This window comes from Acanthopagrus latus, chromosome 5, assembly GCF_904848185.1.
Source record: "Acanthopagrus latus isolate v.2019 chromosome 5, fAcaLat1.1, whole genome shotgun sequence".
In the NCBI taxonomy this organism is placed as follows: domain Eukaryota; kingdom Metazoa; phylum Chordata; class Actinopteri; order Spariformes; family Sparidae; genus Acanthopagrus; species Acanthopagrus latus.
Window position 1 is genome coordinate 23,323,310 of NC_051043.1, and position 18,226 is coordinate 23,341,535.

Here is an 18,226-nt window from a genome sequence, read left to right on the forward strand (position 1 = left end):
TGTTTCTGCGGCCGTTTCCTCTCCACTTAGTCCAGCAGCGCCAGAGAGGGAGAGAGAGAGACAACCACACACTTTGTGAACTCATTCACACACACACAAAGTGCCTCTGTGTTGCTCACAAACAAGTGCGCTCACTCTCCACCCGAGAACCACTGCACAATTCCTACTTTGCCTTCTCACATACACAAATCCATTTGCATTTGAACTCTCCCACAGTGGGCTGTACATTTTGTTCATTAACAGCCTTTTCTGTAACTAAGCGCTGATCTGGGCTGACCTTTAACGTGCAGCATGCTGCCTGTGTACTTCTAATGACACTGTTGGCAGTGAGTTAAGGAGATCATGTGAGCGAAGTTTGCAGAGTTGCATTTAAAGCTGAATTGAATTTGCAATCAGTATAAAGATCTTATTAACCCGTTCAAATCTAATTTATTTAATTTCCTTCTGCATTGACAACACTAACACTAGATTATTCACTTAAATGAAATACACGGGCCAGAGTCCGAAAGCAGCACCACAAACATGGGGGAAGCGTGTCAACACAGTAACAAACTGCTGCTCTCGGCTAGCTACTGTTTATGTAATTGGCTCATGGCTCAGTTAGCCGTGGAGCCAGTGGCCTTAGAGGAGACACAGTACAGAGGCGATTTACAGCCTCTCCGACCAAGACAATGACATGGGGACGACTATACACTTTCGACCAAACTGGAGGTGACTGTGGAAAGGAAAAACATCATTGCTTTGGCTGAGTTGTAGTTAGTTTGAGAGCTTGAATGACGTGTGTTTTACGGCGAGTTAACCCACGGTGTCCACACACGAGCGAAGTGCCCTCAGTGGTGCCTTTCAAAATAACAAATTGTGATAAAGTGCTCTTTGGGGGGTCATCTCCGTGGAGAAAATGTGGCAAAGTGCCCTTTTTACACACTGGTGCCACATGAGACACAGTTGGTGCCCTTTTAATTTATTTTCACCCCAGCCGACATCCTGAGTCGGCCATTAAAAATCACTCCGGTCAACCTGCCAGCAACGGATGACAAAAAACAAGGACAACAGGATTGAGATGCTGTATATACATTTATTGTGTAACTTGTTGCAAGCTTATACAACACCAGAAAGGCTCAACTGGTATGAGAGCAATATCAAATCATCAAAGATCAACACATGTTCTTGGCTTTGAGTAATACAGCAGCCAACAGGGACGAGGGACAGTGGCTCCAAGGTCGAGAGGGTCTGAAAAAATGATTGAGGCACAAGAAAAAATGAAGCCAAGTCATTTTATGACAAACTATTATGGTGTTGCATTTTTTCCACAATTGCAAACACAATGCAGCTGTTTCCAGTTCTGACATGAATTAATATATAGATACCTTTTGTTTAGTTATAAACATGAAGCACACATGTCAGAGAATTACAGTGCACACTTTGCTCAAGCTGCCCCATCCACCCATGTCAGCTCAGGTGGCGGGGTGATCTGACGGCTCTAACTGGACAAAAAAACAAAACAAACAAAAAAACCTGTGAATAGAAATAGAGAGCGGAGCCACTGAACTTAGTCATAAAAAAACAAAACAGGGGTGTACAGGCTGTACTCAAGACAAGAATTAAAGTATTTTCCCAACAAGCTGAAATAAATGTGCAGCTGAACGCTCTTTGTTTGATAAAGCGCTACAACCAGCACAAATTCCAGCACTCGAGATTACTTCCAGGCTTACCAGAGCGACATAAGCCACCCTTGAACCGATGCAAAAACCAAGGCGCTGGATGCCAAAATACATCATTACAAAAACACTGTATCCCATTCACTTTTCCGACAATAAAAATCACATAGTGGGAGAAATGTAAGAGTGTAGAGTTGCAGTATAACTATTATACACTCTGCTTATATTCTGATATGACTTCATAAAAGACTATATCTTATCTGCTCTATTCATCCATAAATCCTATAGCAAACATTAAACACTCCATTACAGTACATCATTCTATCAATCTGGTAGTGTAAAATATGTCCTGTAATAAACATAAACTCTGTAGAAACAAAACTGCAGCTTATTGATGTCGAATGATCCTCATTGTCTGATTATTGTGCCGAAAAAAAACAAAACAATAATGTTTTGTAGAATAAAAGGTCATTCATAGACTCGATCAAGTTCAAAAATACAAAAAAGAAATCTGAATACTATTTCAAACATCAGATATACGTGTATACAAAGTGCTTGCTCTAAAGTGTCTGTAACATTTATAAGCTTGAAATAACAGTTGCAAACTTTTTTTTACACCTCATTAAGAATGAGCTCATTGTGAACTGGCAAAAAAAAAAAGAAAAATTGAAAAAAAAAAAAAGAAACGAGATCGCAGACACAATGTAGTAAAGACCTGTACAGTAAGCTTGAACACATAAAAAAGCACCTCCCAATTTATCTTCCAATCTGTAACCTTTAAAAAAAAAAAAAAAACAACACTCAGTGATTTACCTTTTTTTGTTTTTACAACTTTTTCCTCAATATGTTAATTGCATTGCATATTCCAGTTTGCACACATTCACAATCACCACGGTAACAACTGAAACGGGACCTGAACAGCGCTTGTTCCATGACCTGCGCTTCCTTCATATACGCAGAGAGCCTTGTGGTGGGGATCTTTGGATGGGTGTGTAAACACTGTGAATGCTGGACGAGCGCTGCTGAATGACCCTGGGGGTAAGATGGTTTCATCGTTGCTACACCGTCCTACATCTCCCAGGCAACAGGACATTTTTCAGATATCTGTATCATCCAATTTGAAGGTTTTTCTTTTTTTTTTTATCACAAAACATCTACACTTGTTCACAATCATGATCTTGGTAGTCTCTTGCCTCACTGCGGTAAGGCCGAATGCAGGAAAAAATACATGTACCGAGCAGCAATACATCGTGATTAGTAACATTAATGACATAAAAAATATATACTTGTAATCTTACAGCACTAGTAAATATATTAAGACATTTCCGCAACAGCATTGACTTGCTGGTATCATCAGTACTAGGCAACGACAACAGAACACTGAGCTTTAACAAAAAAAAAAAAAAAACATTGGCAGATATCTGTCGTATTCACATTTATTTATTTTTTGAAACATCTCTTGGCTCTTGCTTTGTCTCGCTTCATTATGGGGATTGTCTTGTACAAAGGACGTATTCTATCTCAGGTCTCTATTCATCTCCATTCTATAGTCATCCACCTGCCCACTTACTTACTTACTTATCTCAAGGATGATATTTTCCAAACAAGGTGATTCAAGTTTCCGTAGCATTTGGTGTGAAACTTGTTTTTTTTTCTTTCTTTTTTTTTTATCGGTGCGACATGACTATTCAGAGGCTGCCTTGATGTTTGACGACCATAACACTCCTGACACACTCACAAACTTACTAAAGAGGAAATTCATTGTGCCGCGTCACAAAACCGTGCACATAAGCACAACCTCTGCTGACCCGCGCTTGAGTAGCTTATTGTATGCCATATGCGTAGGGTCTGTGTGTGCACCACAGGCATATTGTCAAGGTCTCCACTCACCCACACAGGCCGCGGATTTCAAATTATTATAATGTTACACTGCCAATAAGCCGAGGGTGAGCTCATGCTACAAGCTAACGTGATTAAATAATTGATTAGCTATATACCTTGCCCACACGAAACCGAAATATAGTTACCGTAATAAAGCGTGCGGGCAGAGTAACAAGGAATCAACGCCTCAGACTCAGGTATTCTGGGGAGAAATACTCACACATACACATCTATGCATTGGATGCTCTGTCAAACCAGATCTTCAGGATCTTTAAGTACTTACCCCGGTCAACATTTTTTGGCTCGGAAATTTAACAAGTTCAACAAGCAAGACTGGGAATGTGCTCTAATTACAGTTTTGTGGCCTCTTCAAATTTTCACCCTTGCAACTGATTTTCATGCTCATAATTTTAGGACTATGCCGAGAAGGTCAAAATGAATATCAATAAGAGGCGAAACACATTTTTTTGGGTGAAGGTTTTTTTTTTTTCCTTTGTCTTCTATAGCACGGACACGGCAAAGCTGGAAAACACAGGCACAGATTGCTAATGTGGTGTGTTCTGCTGATGATAAGTATAAAATGTAAGCTAATTACAGCTATTACTTACTTTCACAGTCTCTCAACTTGTTCCAGTTGCCCCTACCCCCATTAAAAAGCTTACTCATACAGGTTTAGTGAGCGAGTGCTGGTTTGGGAAGGTGAGACCTTGTGTGGACTCTCTTCCCCTTCTGCTAAATAACGACATCGACATGGCCTTAAGTAAGGCACTTGGTGGCGGTCATTGTACTACACTGCGCTGTTTGTACTGAGAGGCTCCCCAGCTGCGAAATGGACTCAGAATAAATATACTTGTATAACATGTATAATAAGTCTGTTATCTTCAAGGTATTCTCAGAATTGGTTTATGATCAAATGTTGTATTTTCCCTTTTATACCTCGTCTCTCCTTTTACTTCAGATATAGATTTCCTTCATTTCCACGAATTCCTTTCAATCCCCCCCACCCCCACCCCCACCACCACCATTATCTACAATGGTGTTTTGCCGCTCTGATTTTCAGATCAATCGCACCCTCCTATCTGTGGCATTCCCTGCGGTTCAAAGGCAGCAGGACACTTGCGCTTCCTGTCCCTAAGCGTGACGGCCACAAGATGGCTGCCGTGTGAATATAGTCTGCGACTCAAGTCTCTGTGTGTGAGTATATCTTATGTTAAACTCTCTGTTGTGGCGCTAGGTAAAAAAAATATCTTGACATCATTTGATTCGCCCATTGGCCACGTATTTGTGAAAATTTGACGAGCACGCCATTGAAAAAAAAAAGCAAAGCCAGGAATGCAAGGTAAAACTGCATAGTTCTCAACTGTATCTCAGGGCGGATTTTTTAATATATATATTTTTTTCGCTTTCCTTTAGTTAATGCCTTTCTGTACAAAAATATATCTCTAGCTAGGTACTAATAAGATGACAAGATGAGATAAGAAATGTAAGAATACAAAATAAGTCACAATTGAGCGGCAAAGCACCTCTGCCAGCAAGAGGTATGAACAACGACGTCGGCCATTTCTTCTTGGTGCGGTGTGAAACACATGACGACAGTGTGCTTGTCTTATCCTATCAATCACACACACTGACGTCTCTGTATGATTAAGACTCCAAAAATGCTCTGAACACAATTAGCCACGCGTGTAATGCGATCCAAGGCAGCTTAGCAGTGAGCTAATGCTTTTTTGACTCATTGCAATCACAGTCTCGGCCTGTTATATGTGTGTACACGCGTGTGTGTGCGTGTGTGTGTGAGCCAACTGTGCATTTTGTTTATGTCTTTTTTTTTTGTTTACGTCTGACTGCCTCTGCATCAAATTAATTGATGGGGCAGATGTAAGCTTGTAGCTTTCCACATCTCCCTTTCGACACCCTCTGAAAATAACCACCTGTACACGCTCATCCACACTGTGTGCTGCGAGTTATTTGGTTTTCCAGCAGGAATCAGGTAGAAAACAAGGCTTTTGTGACCGAAGGGCGACTTCCTGGTCAATCAGCCTTAAAACCTAAAGGCCTAAAGTGGCAGTGTCATTTCACGGTGAGAGGTTCCCCAGCAGGTCTGGGGTGACGTACCCTACAGGCATAGCAGGTAGGGCCTTGGCGGGGTGATGTGGCAGGCAGGGAGGGGGAGACTGGCGGGGAGGCGGGTTGAGGAGCAGACTGTGCTGACTGTCCACCTCCTGCACCACCGTGTAGTCTGCGACAGGGGCAAAGAACTGGGACTGGGGAGAGTCAGGAAGTATGTAAGGTGATTGGTTATTCTCAGCGGTGGCTGCAGGTTTGGTCTCCACCGGCTGAGGGTGTATGGTTTGGTACCCGCTGCCAGGCATGGGGGTACTAGGGGGAGTGCTGATCTGCCGGGCGTTGCTCTCTGTGGTGTAGCCGTTTCCTTCAGGATCCACGACCAGCAGCTGAAACTGCAGCTCCTTCTGCGCCTTCACCTCACTGTCCTCGCTGCCTTTTCCCTTCTTTTGTGCTTCCTCCTCTGTGGCTGAGGTGCTCTCTTGGAGTCGGAGTTGCTGGCCAGGAGACAGCACCACACCTCCAGAAGGCATGACATTGCTGACCTGGGCATAGAAGTCTGTGTTGAGCCAAGTCTGGGGCCCCCCAGTTTGGGCTTGCACGAGGGGCCTCTCGCTTCTCTCTATGACCGGAGCGCTCTCCACAACATCGAAGGAGTCTTCTCCAGCCTCTGGCTGGCCCGGCAGCAGGGTCGCCATCAGCATTAAGGTGTCCTGGTCGTGCAGATCTGGGTCGTAACAGCTGGCACGACCCGAGTCATCATCAGGAAAGCTGGAGGAGGTAGGGGAAAAGAAGGGCGGATCATATTTTGCGTGCCATTTGGCAGCATGAAAACAAAACTTTACAAGAGAACTCAAGCAGTACCTGATGGCATTGGCGCACCCTATGTTCATGTGGTGGCTGACAGGCTGGGCCGGATCCAGCAGCCTCTGGGTGTCTGAGCCCTGGTTCTCCTCCTTCTCTGCAGCATCTGCATCCTCGGCGTCCACCTCGATGAACTCCACCCATGGCTCGTCTTGGTAGAAATCCGGCGCATAGGTCGATAGGCCTCCCATACCTCCACCGCTCAGGATGAAATTCAGCTCATCCAGCTTCCCCTTCTGCAAGAGAACACATGTGCATGTTGTCATGGAGTAAGAAAACCTTGCCCTGTTCTCTACAAAGCATGGCGACTAATGTACACATGTCATTTTTCTGGCTATGAACCAGCAGCATTATTTTTCTATTTGTTCCTTTTTTTTCTCCCCTGAGGTTCAGTGGCAAGGTTGTTTTTCTAAAGAGCAAACAGGCTGCCTGTTAAATGCATCCCACATCATCTGACAATAATACACCCACAACACATCCCGAGACCCTCTTCACATCTTATTATCCCTCCTCGTGTCCTTGTTTACCGACACAAAAACATGGAGTGTCAGCTTTCAAATCATTTCAGGACATTTTTTGCTGTTGTTTGATATTTGACACAAATGGTAAACAGGCTCTGAGTGCGAGAGAGACAGCGGGGTGATGTGACGATCATGTGGCCCGCGATGCCTCCGCCAGCTGAGACACATGGATGCCCGGCAGTGTCTGTTTTTAATTAAAAGTACAATGGAAATGTAATTGAAGAGAAAACAACTGTGGTTACGAAAGACTTTGTATAATGAATAAACAAAGCACAGTTCCACATGTTCGCTTCGATAAATTATGAATGTTTGCAATTTTACTCATAATGTCTTTAAAGTAGGGTATAACAGACACAGTTGTTACGTATTAAGAGTCTGACTGGTCTTAAAAACTAAGATGAGATTTAAAAGTAAGCCGATATTTGTTTTGTAAAATGAACAGAATCCGATAAAAGTCAGAATAAACATGATCTGACAGCAGAACGACAACACAGTTATAAATGTACCTTTAACAGCTCCGGATCGATGCCTTTAATTTTAGGTGCAGGAACCGGTGGCAACAGAATCATCATTAATCTGCAACGACAGGGCAGGCACGATGAGGATAATCTGTTCACAAGTGTCAGTATTTGCAGCGCACAACCCACTGTGAGTTTTGCAGAGAAACCTGTAACCACTATAGCTGCCATTGTTAGTGCAGCGGGGGATCAGTATATTTTGGACGGTATCGGTGAGCGTGCACGCAAAAGAATGAGAGGGTCCATTGGTACCTGGGCTGCTGAGAGATGCCAATGAGCAAGATGAGTATGAGGATTCCCAAAACCCCGAAGATGAGAGCCAGCTTGAAGGGGACATTAGAGTCTGAAAAACAACATGAAAACAGAACCCATCCTCATCATGCTCACTACAATGTTCACTGATGTTCAAGGTGCCACACCCGGTCTGTCTGGCATTAACAAAGCAACAGGCCAGCCATATTTATTCACTCCAGCGAACCGAAAGTTTGTTTACTTCTCCTATGATCTTACCCTGGCTGGGGATCTCAGTCACTTGAATGAAGACGGAGTCGCTGAACTCTCCAAACTTGACGAAGGCCTGCATCCGGCAGCGGATGTGCACTTGGTACTCTTTTCCTATTTGCAGACCGTAGATTGTCTGCTGGGTGTGCGGCTGCATCTCCAACTGCAGCGCAGAAAGACACAAAGGAAGGAGAGGGAGAAGAATCACTCAGGGATGGAATTTACAAAGTGTGTTCATTAATCACAGCATGACTGAGAAACGGCTACAGCTGAAGCTTACGGGGAGCTGAACAGTTTAGAGTCCATGTTTATTTTTGGTACCTGTAATAATGACCTTTTCAAAAGGTACAATTGTGGAAGCACTTCGGATACATTAGACAGAGGACATACTGTTATAATGAAGGGCTCTAAAACGGTTTCCAAGGCTGCGTTTGTCAGACAGCGCGGCCAGGCTGTAATGAATATGAGCCTGTTTAAGGTCCCATGGCCTCTGACCTACAGATCCCTCCCTTCACTTCCTTCGAAGAGGCTGTGTTTTCCCACAGGGCCTGCTCCGACTTCTGCCGCCTTGCCAACAAAGCTTCGCTGCATTTAAGCCACGAGTGTCCAGGCAGGGGGAGGGGAGAGGAAACAAGAAACTGTGCCTGTGCAACCCACCTAAAGTTTACTTTATAGAGGGTGCAGGGGTGTGAGCTTGTGCAGGCGCACAGAGGCATTTTGTAAAGCTACAAGGATGTGTGTTGACATTTGTAAGGACATATCACTGTGTGTGTGTGTGTGTGTGTGTGTGTGTGTGTGTGTGTGTGTGTGTCTGTGTGTGTGTGCGTGCATGAAAGAAAAAGACGAGAGAGAGAGATTTGAAGAGCGAGTAAAAAAAGAGACAGACGACTTACTGCTTCCCAGTTTGAGGTATTTCTCTCTGTGTACTGGATCTCGTACTCGATGCGCATCCAGCCCGCCCCGACGTCTGCAGAGGGAGGGGGCTCCCAGTTGACCATGACATCATAACTGAGCCCAGAGGGGCTAATATTCAGAAGGGTCCAGTTTAGAGACACTGGTGGGTCAGGACGCACTGCCAGGAAAAAGGGCAAAAGTTCGGTTTGAACAGAAAGAAAACACTCGGAGCTATTTCTGTCACTGAGCATCGTACATTAGGCGGTGGCTTTGAATGCACTTTAAAAATGTGTAGATTGGCCACCAAATAATTAGAATTACACAAAGAATATTCTGTGTATGTCTAAAGATTGCGCCTTTATGCACGTTTTTTTTAGAGGGGCTCTGCTAACGGACAGCAAATGCAGGTACTGTAGTTTAGAAATAGAGCCTGCTAACGTAAACTAACGACCGGCTTCAAGCACAGTGCAGATGTTCCACAGAGCCCCGTGTTTGTCGAAACAATCAACAAATCTATGACTACACTAGTAGTAGCTTTACCATTTGTGTGGCTACACACGTAAATATTGTCTTGAGGATGATCAAAAAACAAGGACGTTTCTCAGAATTTCAGTGCAAACAATGAAAAATGGTTCATCCTCTGAGGAACATGAATATTCCTATCAAATTTAATGGAAAGTTGCTGATTATAAATTGATATTTCTCAGGTAGAAGTAGAACTTTTTGGCCCAAATTTTGGACCAGTCAGATACACCACCAAAAACATCCTCTGGGGACTATGAATATTCATGGAAAATAAACAAAAAACAATTCCAACTCATAGCTCTTGGCCACATAGTCCTGGCCAGACCATCTATCAATAGCCGTTTTACTCTTCACCTCGCCATGTGACGATACGCTGCATCGGCATTGTCTACCAGCCTCAAAAACATTTACCACTCAGACTGGTTTGGCTGATATGCAGCAGCAGGAAGCCTCTCTTGGAAATTGACTATCTCAAATGGCTTCCTCTGTGTGAATACATTTACTCGGTAGTCTGTAAAGACTCTGAAAAACACATCTGAAATCTCAAGTTTCACATTGCGAAGCCCACAGGAGATGCAACATAGAATTCCCTTTATTCATACGAGGACATGTGGCACAAACATTTGTTACTGACCGATATTCTCTACGGTGAAACAGTAGTCCTCGTCTAGATAGGTGACATTGTTTTGGCCACGGAGCTGCATGCAGTAGGGGACCCAAACGGACGTGTGATTGACATCGAAGAAGCACTCCCTTTTCAAGTGGCTATACTCTGGACACTCTTTCCATTCACTGGTGGGCGAGCTGACGTAGAAAGAGAAGGAGCAAAGAAAATAAACAAAAGGTTTTTTTTTTGTTTGGTTTTTTTTGGGGCCATCATTTTATTGGGACTGGACGGACTGTCACACTCACTCTTTCTTAAGGTAGAAGACTCGGAGCGCTCCAGGGGAGGACAGGTTGTGGAAGCCGCCTGGACTCCACCAGCATCGGAATGTCTCCTGCTCCCTCGATACGCACTCCGTGAAATGTGGTCCAACAGGGGCTGAAATACAACGAGAGAAGAACAAAGAAAAGCAAGGATCAGAGAGAGGAACTAGGATCATTGATGTCTATAAGCTAACAGAGGTATCGATTTATCAATAACACTGATAAAACCTAAGCCTCATTATCCCAACTCCTCGTGACTTCTGCTCATGGACACAAACAAAATAACAATCTGTTTTTCAAGGCAGATTCGAGCAAGTATTCAGTCTGAGCGTTGAGATTGAAGAGTGAAGAATCATTCAAGGTAACTGTCAACAACATGTTTTTGTTGTGTGCTTTTGCACATTGTGTGTACCGTCGTCTTATCTGCGCACAAAGAGCTGTTCCATAAATTCATTAGCAGCGCACATGTTCGACAATGGAGGTTATGACCCACCTGTAGCCGCAACCTGCCACGGGAAAAACACACGGCCCGGATGAGGAGGAGCTGTGCAATGTGCAGCAGCGGTAACACTTTGTGCTGGCGGCGGACGAGGATAATTTTTTGGTCTGCGGCTTACGTTAATCTAAAATTGACCTGTGTGACACGTGAACCTGTGACTCAGATGCGAAGAAAAAAGATGGAGTTACGCCGCATCACATTTCAGTCCCTGTGCTTTATAACCTTTAGATCTAACCACACAGATCCATCTCCCCCCTGCCCCACCCCGAGGCCCTGACTCAGCCCTTTCCAGCTCTCCCTCGGCACCCTGTCACTCCTCATTGCCAATCCCCCGCCGCCTCCCTCCACCAATGTCGGAGGCCAGTTTTCTCATCCAGCAAAGAGTCCCAGGGTTTGGTGCAACCATAAATAAGCGACTGAAGGTAGCATTGATTTCTGCTCTAACCGCCCTCCTCCAGCGCTGGCTGCGGCATAAATCACACACAGACCCAGAACATAAACATGCTTCACAACACAAGGCGGGGAATTAAAGCCAGACTGGAGCAACACTGTCTCCACACGGATTCTCTGCTAAATCCTCCTTTAGAAAAAAAACAAACAAACTATGAAATACTACTGCCGCATCTGCATGTGTACAACGTTCGCGCACACCCGGCCACCCTGCATCCCTCGCTAACATAAACACACTTCCAACCACCGCAACAGAACATCCTAACAAACAAGCCTGAACTCCAGGCTGCAAACAGTCATCATTTATTCACGCAGCCCGTGGACCATTACTTTGATTACTTTGCTCACTTTCTACTTGATGCCAGTGTAACCTCATAAGTCATCGCATTCCTACGCCATTGTGCCTCCAGCTCTCAACCCCTCCCCTCCCCCCTTTCCCACCTTTCCCTCCCCTTCATCTTCTGCACACTGTCGTGGTTCCCAGAGCTTTGCTATTTCAACCAGGCCTCCCGGCCTCCCTCTGTCCCTCCCTCCCTGCCCCCATCCAACGAATTCCAGCTGCCACCATGAAAGAGCTTTATGCAGACGCTGGATGCAAAGGAGAGCTTTGAAGTGCAGCAGGAGAGACTGCACACAAAGTAAAATAACACCTTGCAGCCCAAGAATCCCGACAACAACTCAATCACGTTTTTTGCATTTTCGCATCACTTTGGTCCTTGTGTTCCATCAGTTGCTGCAATCTGATTTGCTCTTTTAAACTGTTGCTCATGTGCAATTATTCACATAATACGACGTGTTTGAATGTCATCTCACAGCTGTTGTTCCGTTTTGGACGGAGGAGACGTGAAAGCACACAGGCAGAGTGTTTTGACAGTTGACCTCTCCATGAAGATCTAAAGGTCAGGAGGTGCAGCCATTTAAAAAAGTAAAAGTTGTTTGCATTGTTTGCAGTGATGGGTAAACAAAAGTGTCAGTGTATCAGAGGTCAGAGGTTAGGCAGCTCACCTGGAGACTCAAATTCTCACCCATATCATTCTTATGTCTCTCTTTTTCACTCTTTTGCTGACTGTCATGCTTTTCCTTTTAATTCCTCTCTGATATTGTGAGGCTTACTTCTACAGCTTGCTTTAATAATGTCTTTTTGAGACATTATGGTAAGAAAACAATTCAAGTTGTAGCGTGTTCACATGCTAGAGGGAAACTTCTTGACAGATAGATGTTAATTACCCGTCAGGCATAGGGAACTAATTTTGTTGCGGGGCCTTACAGCCATACCCCCCATTTTCTACATGTACTTATGTAAAAACAAGTTTAACTGATGGTAAGCTCAATCCTGCCCATACCTGCCAGCTGCCATCAAATGATCAGCAGTTGAGAGCCTCTGGCTGGAAGAAGAAACATAATCGTGCATGTGTGTGCGTTGATCCTGGCTGTCCACAATGTATCCGTTGGTCCTTGTGCGCTGTGTGTGCAGCTGAGACTGATAAACAGCTCTTAGCTTCACATCCTGTCTTCATCAGTCCATACGGAGGAGCTAGGAAACCACTTATCTACCTCAATGTCAGCTTTAGCCATTAAGGTTTAAAATCCACTAAAAAGACTAAATAAAGCACCCTTCTCCCAGGCGCGAGCGCCATCTGGCAAACAGCACTAAAAAGGCACGGAGAAAGGTGCGACCGGGTTTTATCAGTCACCGTATTGTGACACGCTGCACTATCATGAGGAGCGCAGGGGAAATGACGGCTATGACGCTATGAATTACCACCTTTTCCGGCTCATTTGTGGATTTAAGTTAGTGCTGAGGTTAGTTACGCTTCAAAAGGCTGCTGTGAGGAGAGAGAAGGAGGAGAGAGAAACATGATGGCAACAGAGGGAGTGAATGTGGGATTTCTTTGACTGTAAATCAAATACATAGTTAATGAAAATTTACCTCAGCCTATAACAGACAAATAGTGGGGGACATATTTCCCCTGCAATTTAATGCAAAAGTGCTGTTTTTAAATCAGAGCATATTGTAATTTTGAACAGCTTTAGACATGACTCATGACTCAAAAAACTGTTCCGATCCAGAAACTTCACAGCCTCTGGAAGAGACCCATTATCTGTCCCAGCTATCATTGTCAATGGCATCCCTCAGGGTTCAGTCGTGGGTCCTTTACTTTTCTCTTTGTGCATGCTACAGCTGGAAACAGTTACTGGCAGGCACAAAATCAATTTGACCTGTTATTCAGATAAACTAAGTTATGTGTTTCACTGATATTTTGCAACTGAGCTCAGCACAGCACACTGACAGAGAAACTTGAGGACATTAAATGCTGGATAACACAAAACTTTCAGGATTAATAAAACTTCCATCTTCCACAGCCACATCAGACCACACTCTAGATATGTGGAATATGCGTGTGATTGAGTGATGATGAATTAACTCTATGAGACAAACTCAGCTGAGAAATTTAGACCTTTTTAAATGTAGAATTGCATCTAAAGCTAGGCATTTCCACAGACTTGACTACTGAAACTCTGGTATTTCATGCCTGAAATGAGTGCAGAGGGATCCAATCACCAGAAAAAATGTGGTCAGTGTACACAATGCCATGCAAACAATGGATATATTGAAACTTAACATTTCTTTTTTCTTTGGGTTCAAATATCAATTTCATATTGTGTCAACTCTGTGCCTATGGTTCAACTTTCGTTGAAAACACCTGGTTCTGCTGCCATAAATCCAGTTGAAGACATCCGGACTTCTCATTAAACATTACACAGAGGTCTCATTAAAAACATCCACTACTGTCACACTTACAAATGTTGAAACAGCATGGTCCCTCGTTAACAATGTCCACCTGACTCACACTTATAAAATATTGAAATGCAGTATCGAACTGCGGTCACTAGCTTGTCAGCCATCTCGTCTGTAACTCCTGCCCCATCCCCCCCACCTCTGGTCATTAAAGTCAGTTAAAATGTGACACATTTTCTAGAAATGTCTAAACAATACGTAGCCTGCGACACGTACAACTGTGCATAGTGGTTTGCAGAGCCGTGAACAGCCAACCTGCGTGTTTGCAGTTGGTTTCCTGAGTGTGAAGCACTTTTGCACAATTTTGTTTCATTTTGAAAGCATCACATAAATGAACCTGATCATCTCTTACTTATTGTGTGCACCGTTTGTGTGCAGGTTTTTCACCAAGTGACTTTATCCAGCTTTTACACGCTAACAGAAAGACACATGAACATTAGGAACATGGGCTCGAAAAGTGTCTCTTCGGCCTGGCATTAGCACATAATTGATTTGATTGCCCTTATCTTGAGAAGAACACACACAGGGGCGGCTGGCTGAACAGTACAACCTGTTGTCCTCGCTCACTTCACCTACATAGCCTGTACTCTGCTTTCTACGAACACGGAAAACACAATAACAAGGCAATCAAAGCCAAATTGCGGCCGCAAGCCTCAATTTAATCCAGCAGGAAGGGTTAAGTATAACATTTTTTTAAGGTAAAGCTGTCGTGTTGCTTCATGTCTCTTGACGAGGCAGACGCAGCTTTTAAACAGTTAGGCGTACTTATAGGGAACTACTGTTCAGCTCCAGCTTCTGACTGCCATTGCACAACATGTGCCAGATGATCCACATTGGCATAAGTCTTGAGTGAGTGTGTGTGTGTGTGTGTATTTCTGTTAACCAGATGGAGAAACTGGCAGCTCGCTCTAATGCTGTGCTAAGAGTAAAAGTGCCTGTCAGTCTGCACACGCCAAGTCCTACATTATGTCCCTGCTCCACCGCCTGTTCACACACACACACACACACACAGACGCGCGCATGCACATATCTGCAACACACACTGGTAGAAGTGTTAATGTGTGTGCAGTGGACGGATCATTTGTCTTCCGAGGGGAACGGGAAAGAGAAAGAACGACCAGATGAGATGTAATGACAAGAGGGCCGAAAAGTGATTTCACAATTCCTCTTTTTTCCCTACTTTCATATTTATACAAATGTGTTTCGTATTTTGAAGGAGGGGGGCAAGAAAAAAAAATAATAAAACCAAGCTCGAGGGCTTAACAGTGGAGGTTAAATGTCAAGCCAGGAGGCAATGTGGCATTCTAGGGAGCCGGAGAAGGCGGCGAGAAGTGGGCCAGAAGAGAGGGGGAGAAAGGTGAGATACTGCAACAAGATACAAACAGGGGAATGTAAACAGGTGATATAAATAACTGCCAACACACACAGGCATTCTCACACTCGAGCGCACGGACGCACACAAGTGAACACAAGCATTGAACTTACACCTTCAAAACAAAAACCGACAAAGAATATCAAAGCGCCATTGTCCAGATTCCTCGAATACGTTCTGCCTTTCCTCCCAGTTACACAACAGGACCTATGGCTTTTCTCCCCGAGCAACGTTTGGGACAATCGCTCGCACCATCTGATCCTCATGACTCCTATCAGAGCTCGCAGCTTTGAAGTCTAGTCGGCCACAATCTGCTGTGCGTTAACCATGCACTGACCCAGTCAGCTCTTTCTGGTCCCAGCGATTTATTAGGCAGAACTAATGATGCTAATCTCCTCTAATAGCATTACAGCCCTCAGGATTGGCTTAGTTATGTCAAATTATGTCCAAGTGAGAGGGAGTAAAGATGAGAGGGGGCGTCTGACCCTTCGCTGTCTATTCTCACCTTTCCGGGTGGTATTGCTGTTGGCGCCTGTTTGTCTGTTAGTAGCAATGACCAACAACAAGGAAAAAAAAAAAAGGTTAATCATTTATTAAGACTAAATTGGATATGTGAAAGTGGATAAAACCACTGCCAGCTTCAATTTCCTGGGAGATTTTGTGGCCGCTGGCAGACAAGATCATTAGCATAGCAAAAATGACAGATTAGTATAGGAAACCAATATAAAATGTCAGTGGTGTCTTACATTGTACAGTCGACAAAAGGCTTAAATAGACTTCTGCAATGTCATCGTAACCATTTCTCCTTTATGCTTCTTTAACCTCATCTTTACTTATTCAGTGCTTTTGGGAAGGTAAGCAGGGTTTTCTGCTGTGTCTATAGTGGAGGCATTCCACCGTCAACAGCGCTTCCGTTAATGTATAGAGGAAATTATACGGAACGATGATTGCTGAAACAATCACCTGAAAGATACCTTGATAACAAAATCACAGACGGTCCGATTTAGCTCCACTGGTGATTGGTCGGTGGCCAATCAGAGAAAGGTGCTGCAATGACGGAGGGAAACTTTTGCGACTTTTAAGTCGCAGAACAGTCGACAAAATAGCCCAATCAGCAACAATCAGACGCTGATGTGTGAGAGAATCCAGCAGCACGGCAAGTCCCTTCCACTTCCTCGTCTACGTTCTTACTTAAGAAAGTTCGAGTTTCACGTTGCCTCTCTGTGACTTTTTTCTGTAATACTCGTCAGTCCACACTAATGCTTATAAACCTTTAAAAACTCGACATTACAGACACCACATCCCGTACACGGCCCCAAGTTCGCTGCTCGGGGCCTGGACGCCGACTGTGTGTTTTATGAAGCAGATGTAACTGCCAGATGAAAACCAAACCTCTGTGCTTCTACCACTGGTTGCCACCTCTGTGGTCGAGCACACAGCCTCACTAAGCTGAGATCAATTTACGGGCCTGAGGAACAAGTCCTCCTGAGACACACAGACAGCCACTCAGGAAATGCTGGGGGGGGGGGGGACGTGTGTGTGTTTGTGTGTGAGGACGGATGAAGACAAACGCCTGGCTATAATCGCTCTGGTAAGCCTTTAAATATATAGGAGCATCTCCGAACGTCTACTCTGGGCTTGTTATGTGGCTGGCTCGACAACGGACATAAAACGAGGAGCCCGCAGAATTTCAGGAAGGCTCTATTAGATCCCAGAGTAGAACAACAGAGCCGTTTTAAGCAACCCGGGAAGGGCAATGTTTACTGTTACTGACCTGATCAACAAGATTCAATGATTTAATGAGACATTTGATAAAGACATTCAGAGAGTACAGGAGGCAGGTGTCAGGACTGGAGTTCAAACAGGGGTATAAGCATGAGAAAAGGCACAGACTGCGTGTGTTTGCTCGTGCTATCAGTGGCTGCTTCGTGTTTACAGATGTTTTAGCGGTTGTTGAGGAGGACCGGGGATGGATCACCGCGGGCTATCTTAACGAGAGGAGGAGGCAGACCAGTCTGAATGTTTGATGGCTCGCCTATCAGCGGGTTTGTCTGAGAGTCTTATCAGGGAGGTAATGTAAACCCAGCGGAGATAAAGCCATTCGCTACAGCCTGTGAACAAATACAAAGTCAAAAAGCCTGAGGGCAAAGACATAGAGCTCAAAAGCTTGGCGCGGTTTACTAATTAATTTACGGTACAGCTCAGACACCTGTTTTTTTTTTTTGCTTGTATGCTATGATACAGTCATATCCGTCCCATATAGCAGCACACTGATTTCTGGTTTAGCAGCAAGATAGACTGAGACTATTTTGTTAAAATGGGAAGACTCAAAATCACTTGTTGGAGTGCAGGCGTCGGCAATCTCCATTTAGAACATATGAAGAGTCAGAAGTGAGAGCTGACACAGCTCACGGTCTGCCAGTGATAACTGTGCAGGAGGAAGTCACATCTGCTTGACACAATACTTTCCAAACGCATGTCATTTCTGCACTTGTGATCTCTATTAGAATCAAAGCAAGTGTGGGATCATGGGAGTTGAAGTCTTCACCGTGAAACAACCACAACTGTCGATGAAAGTCAGGCAGAATTGCTCACAGATGAGTTTTAATCACGTTTAGCTGCGTTCACCGACTTCTTTTGTCCCTCTCGTAAAGCTCTGGCCTCCAGTAAAACTTACAGATTTCACCGAGTTTGAACACTGTTGCAACCATTTGGCAGAATGGAAGTAAACACACAAAATAACAACTGTCCA

At 44.3% G+C, this 18,226-nt stretch overlaps 1 protein-coding gene across 2 annotated transcripts in view; it reads right to left on the minus strand.

Moving 5' to 3' along the window:
- Nucleotides 1-1,055: 1,055 nt before the first annotated feature.
- Nucleotides 1,056-18,226, minus strand: part of ghra (growth hormone receptor a) — a 31,991-nt gene continuing 14,820 nt past the window's right edge. Inside the window, exons 3-11 of one of the 2 annotated variants that reach the window (XM_037099232.1) lie at nt 10,339-10,468; nt 10,061-10,230; nt 8,901-9,079; nt 8,017-8,170; nt 7,759-7,849; nt 7,495-7,564; nt 6,468-6,703; nt 5,655-6,374; nt 1,056-1,484 (exon numbers count right to left, since the gene is read on the minus strand). In XM_037099232.1, the coding sequence (XP_036955127.1) occupies nt 1,481-1,484; nt 5,655-6,374; nt 6,468-6,703; nt 7,495-7,564; nt 7,759-7,849; nt 8,017-8,170; nt 8,901-9,079; nt 10,061-10,230; nt 10,339-10,468 (1,754 nt within the window). In that variant the 3' untranslated portion in view covers nt 1,056-1,480. Of the gene's footprint in view, nt 1,485-5,348; nt 6,375-6,467; nt 6,704-7,494; nt 7,565-7,758; nt 7,850-8,016; nt 8,171-8,900; nt 9,080-10,060; nt 10,231-10,338; nt 10,469-18,226 lie in introns of those variants that run through there. The other variant, XM_037099230.1, reaches the window with a different exon arrangement.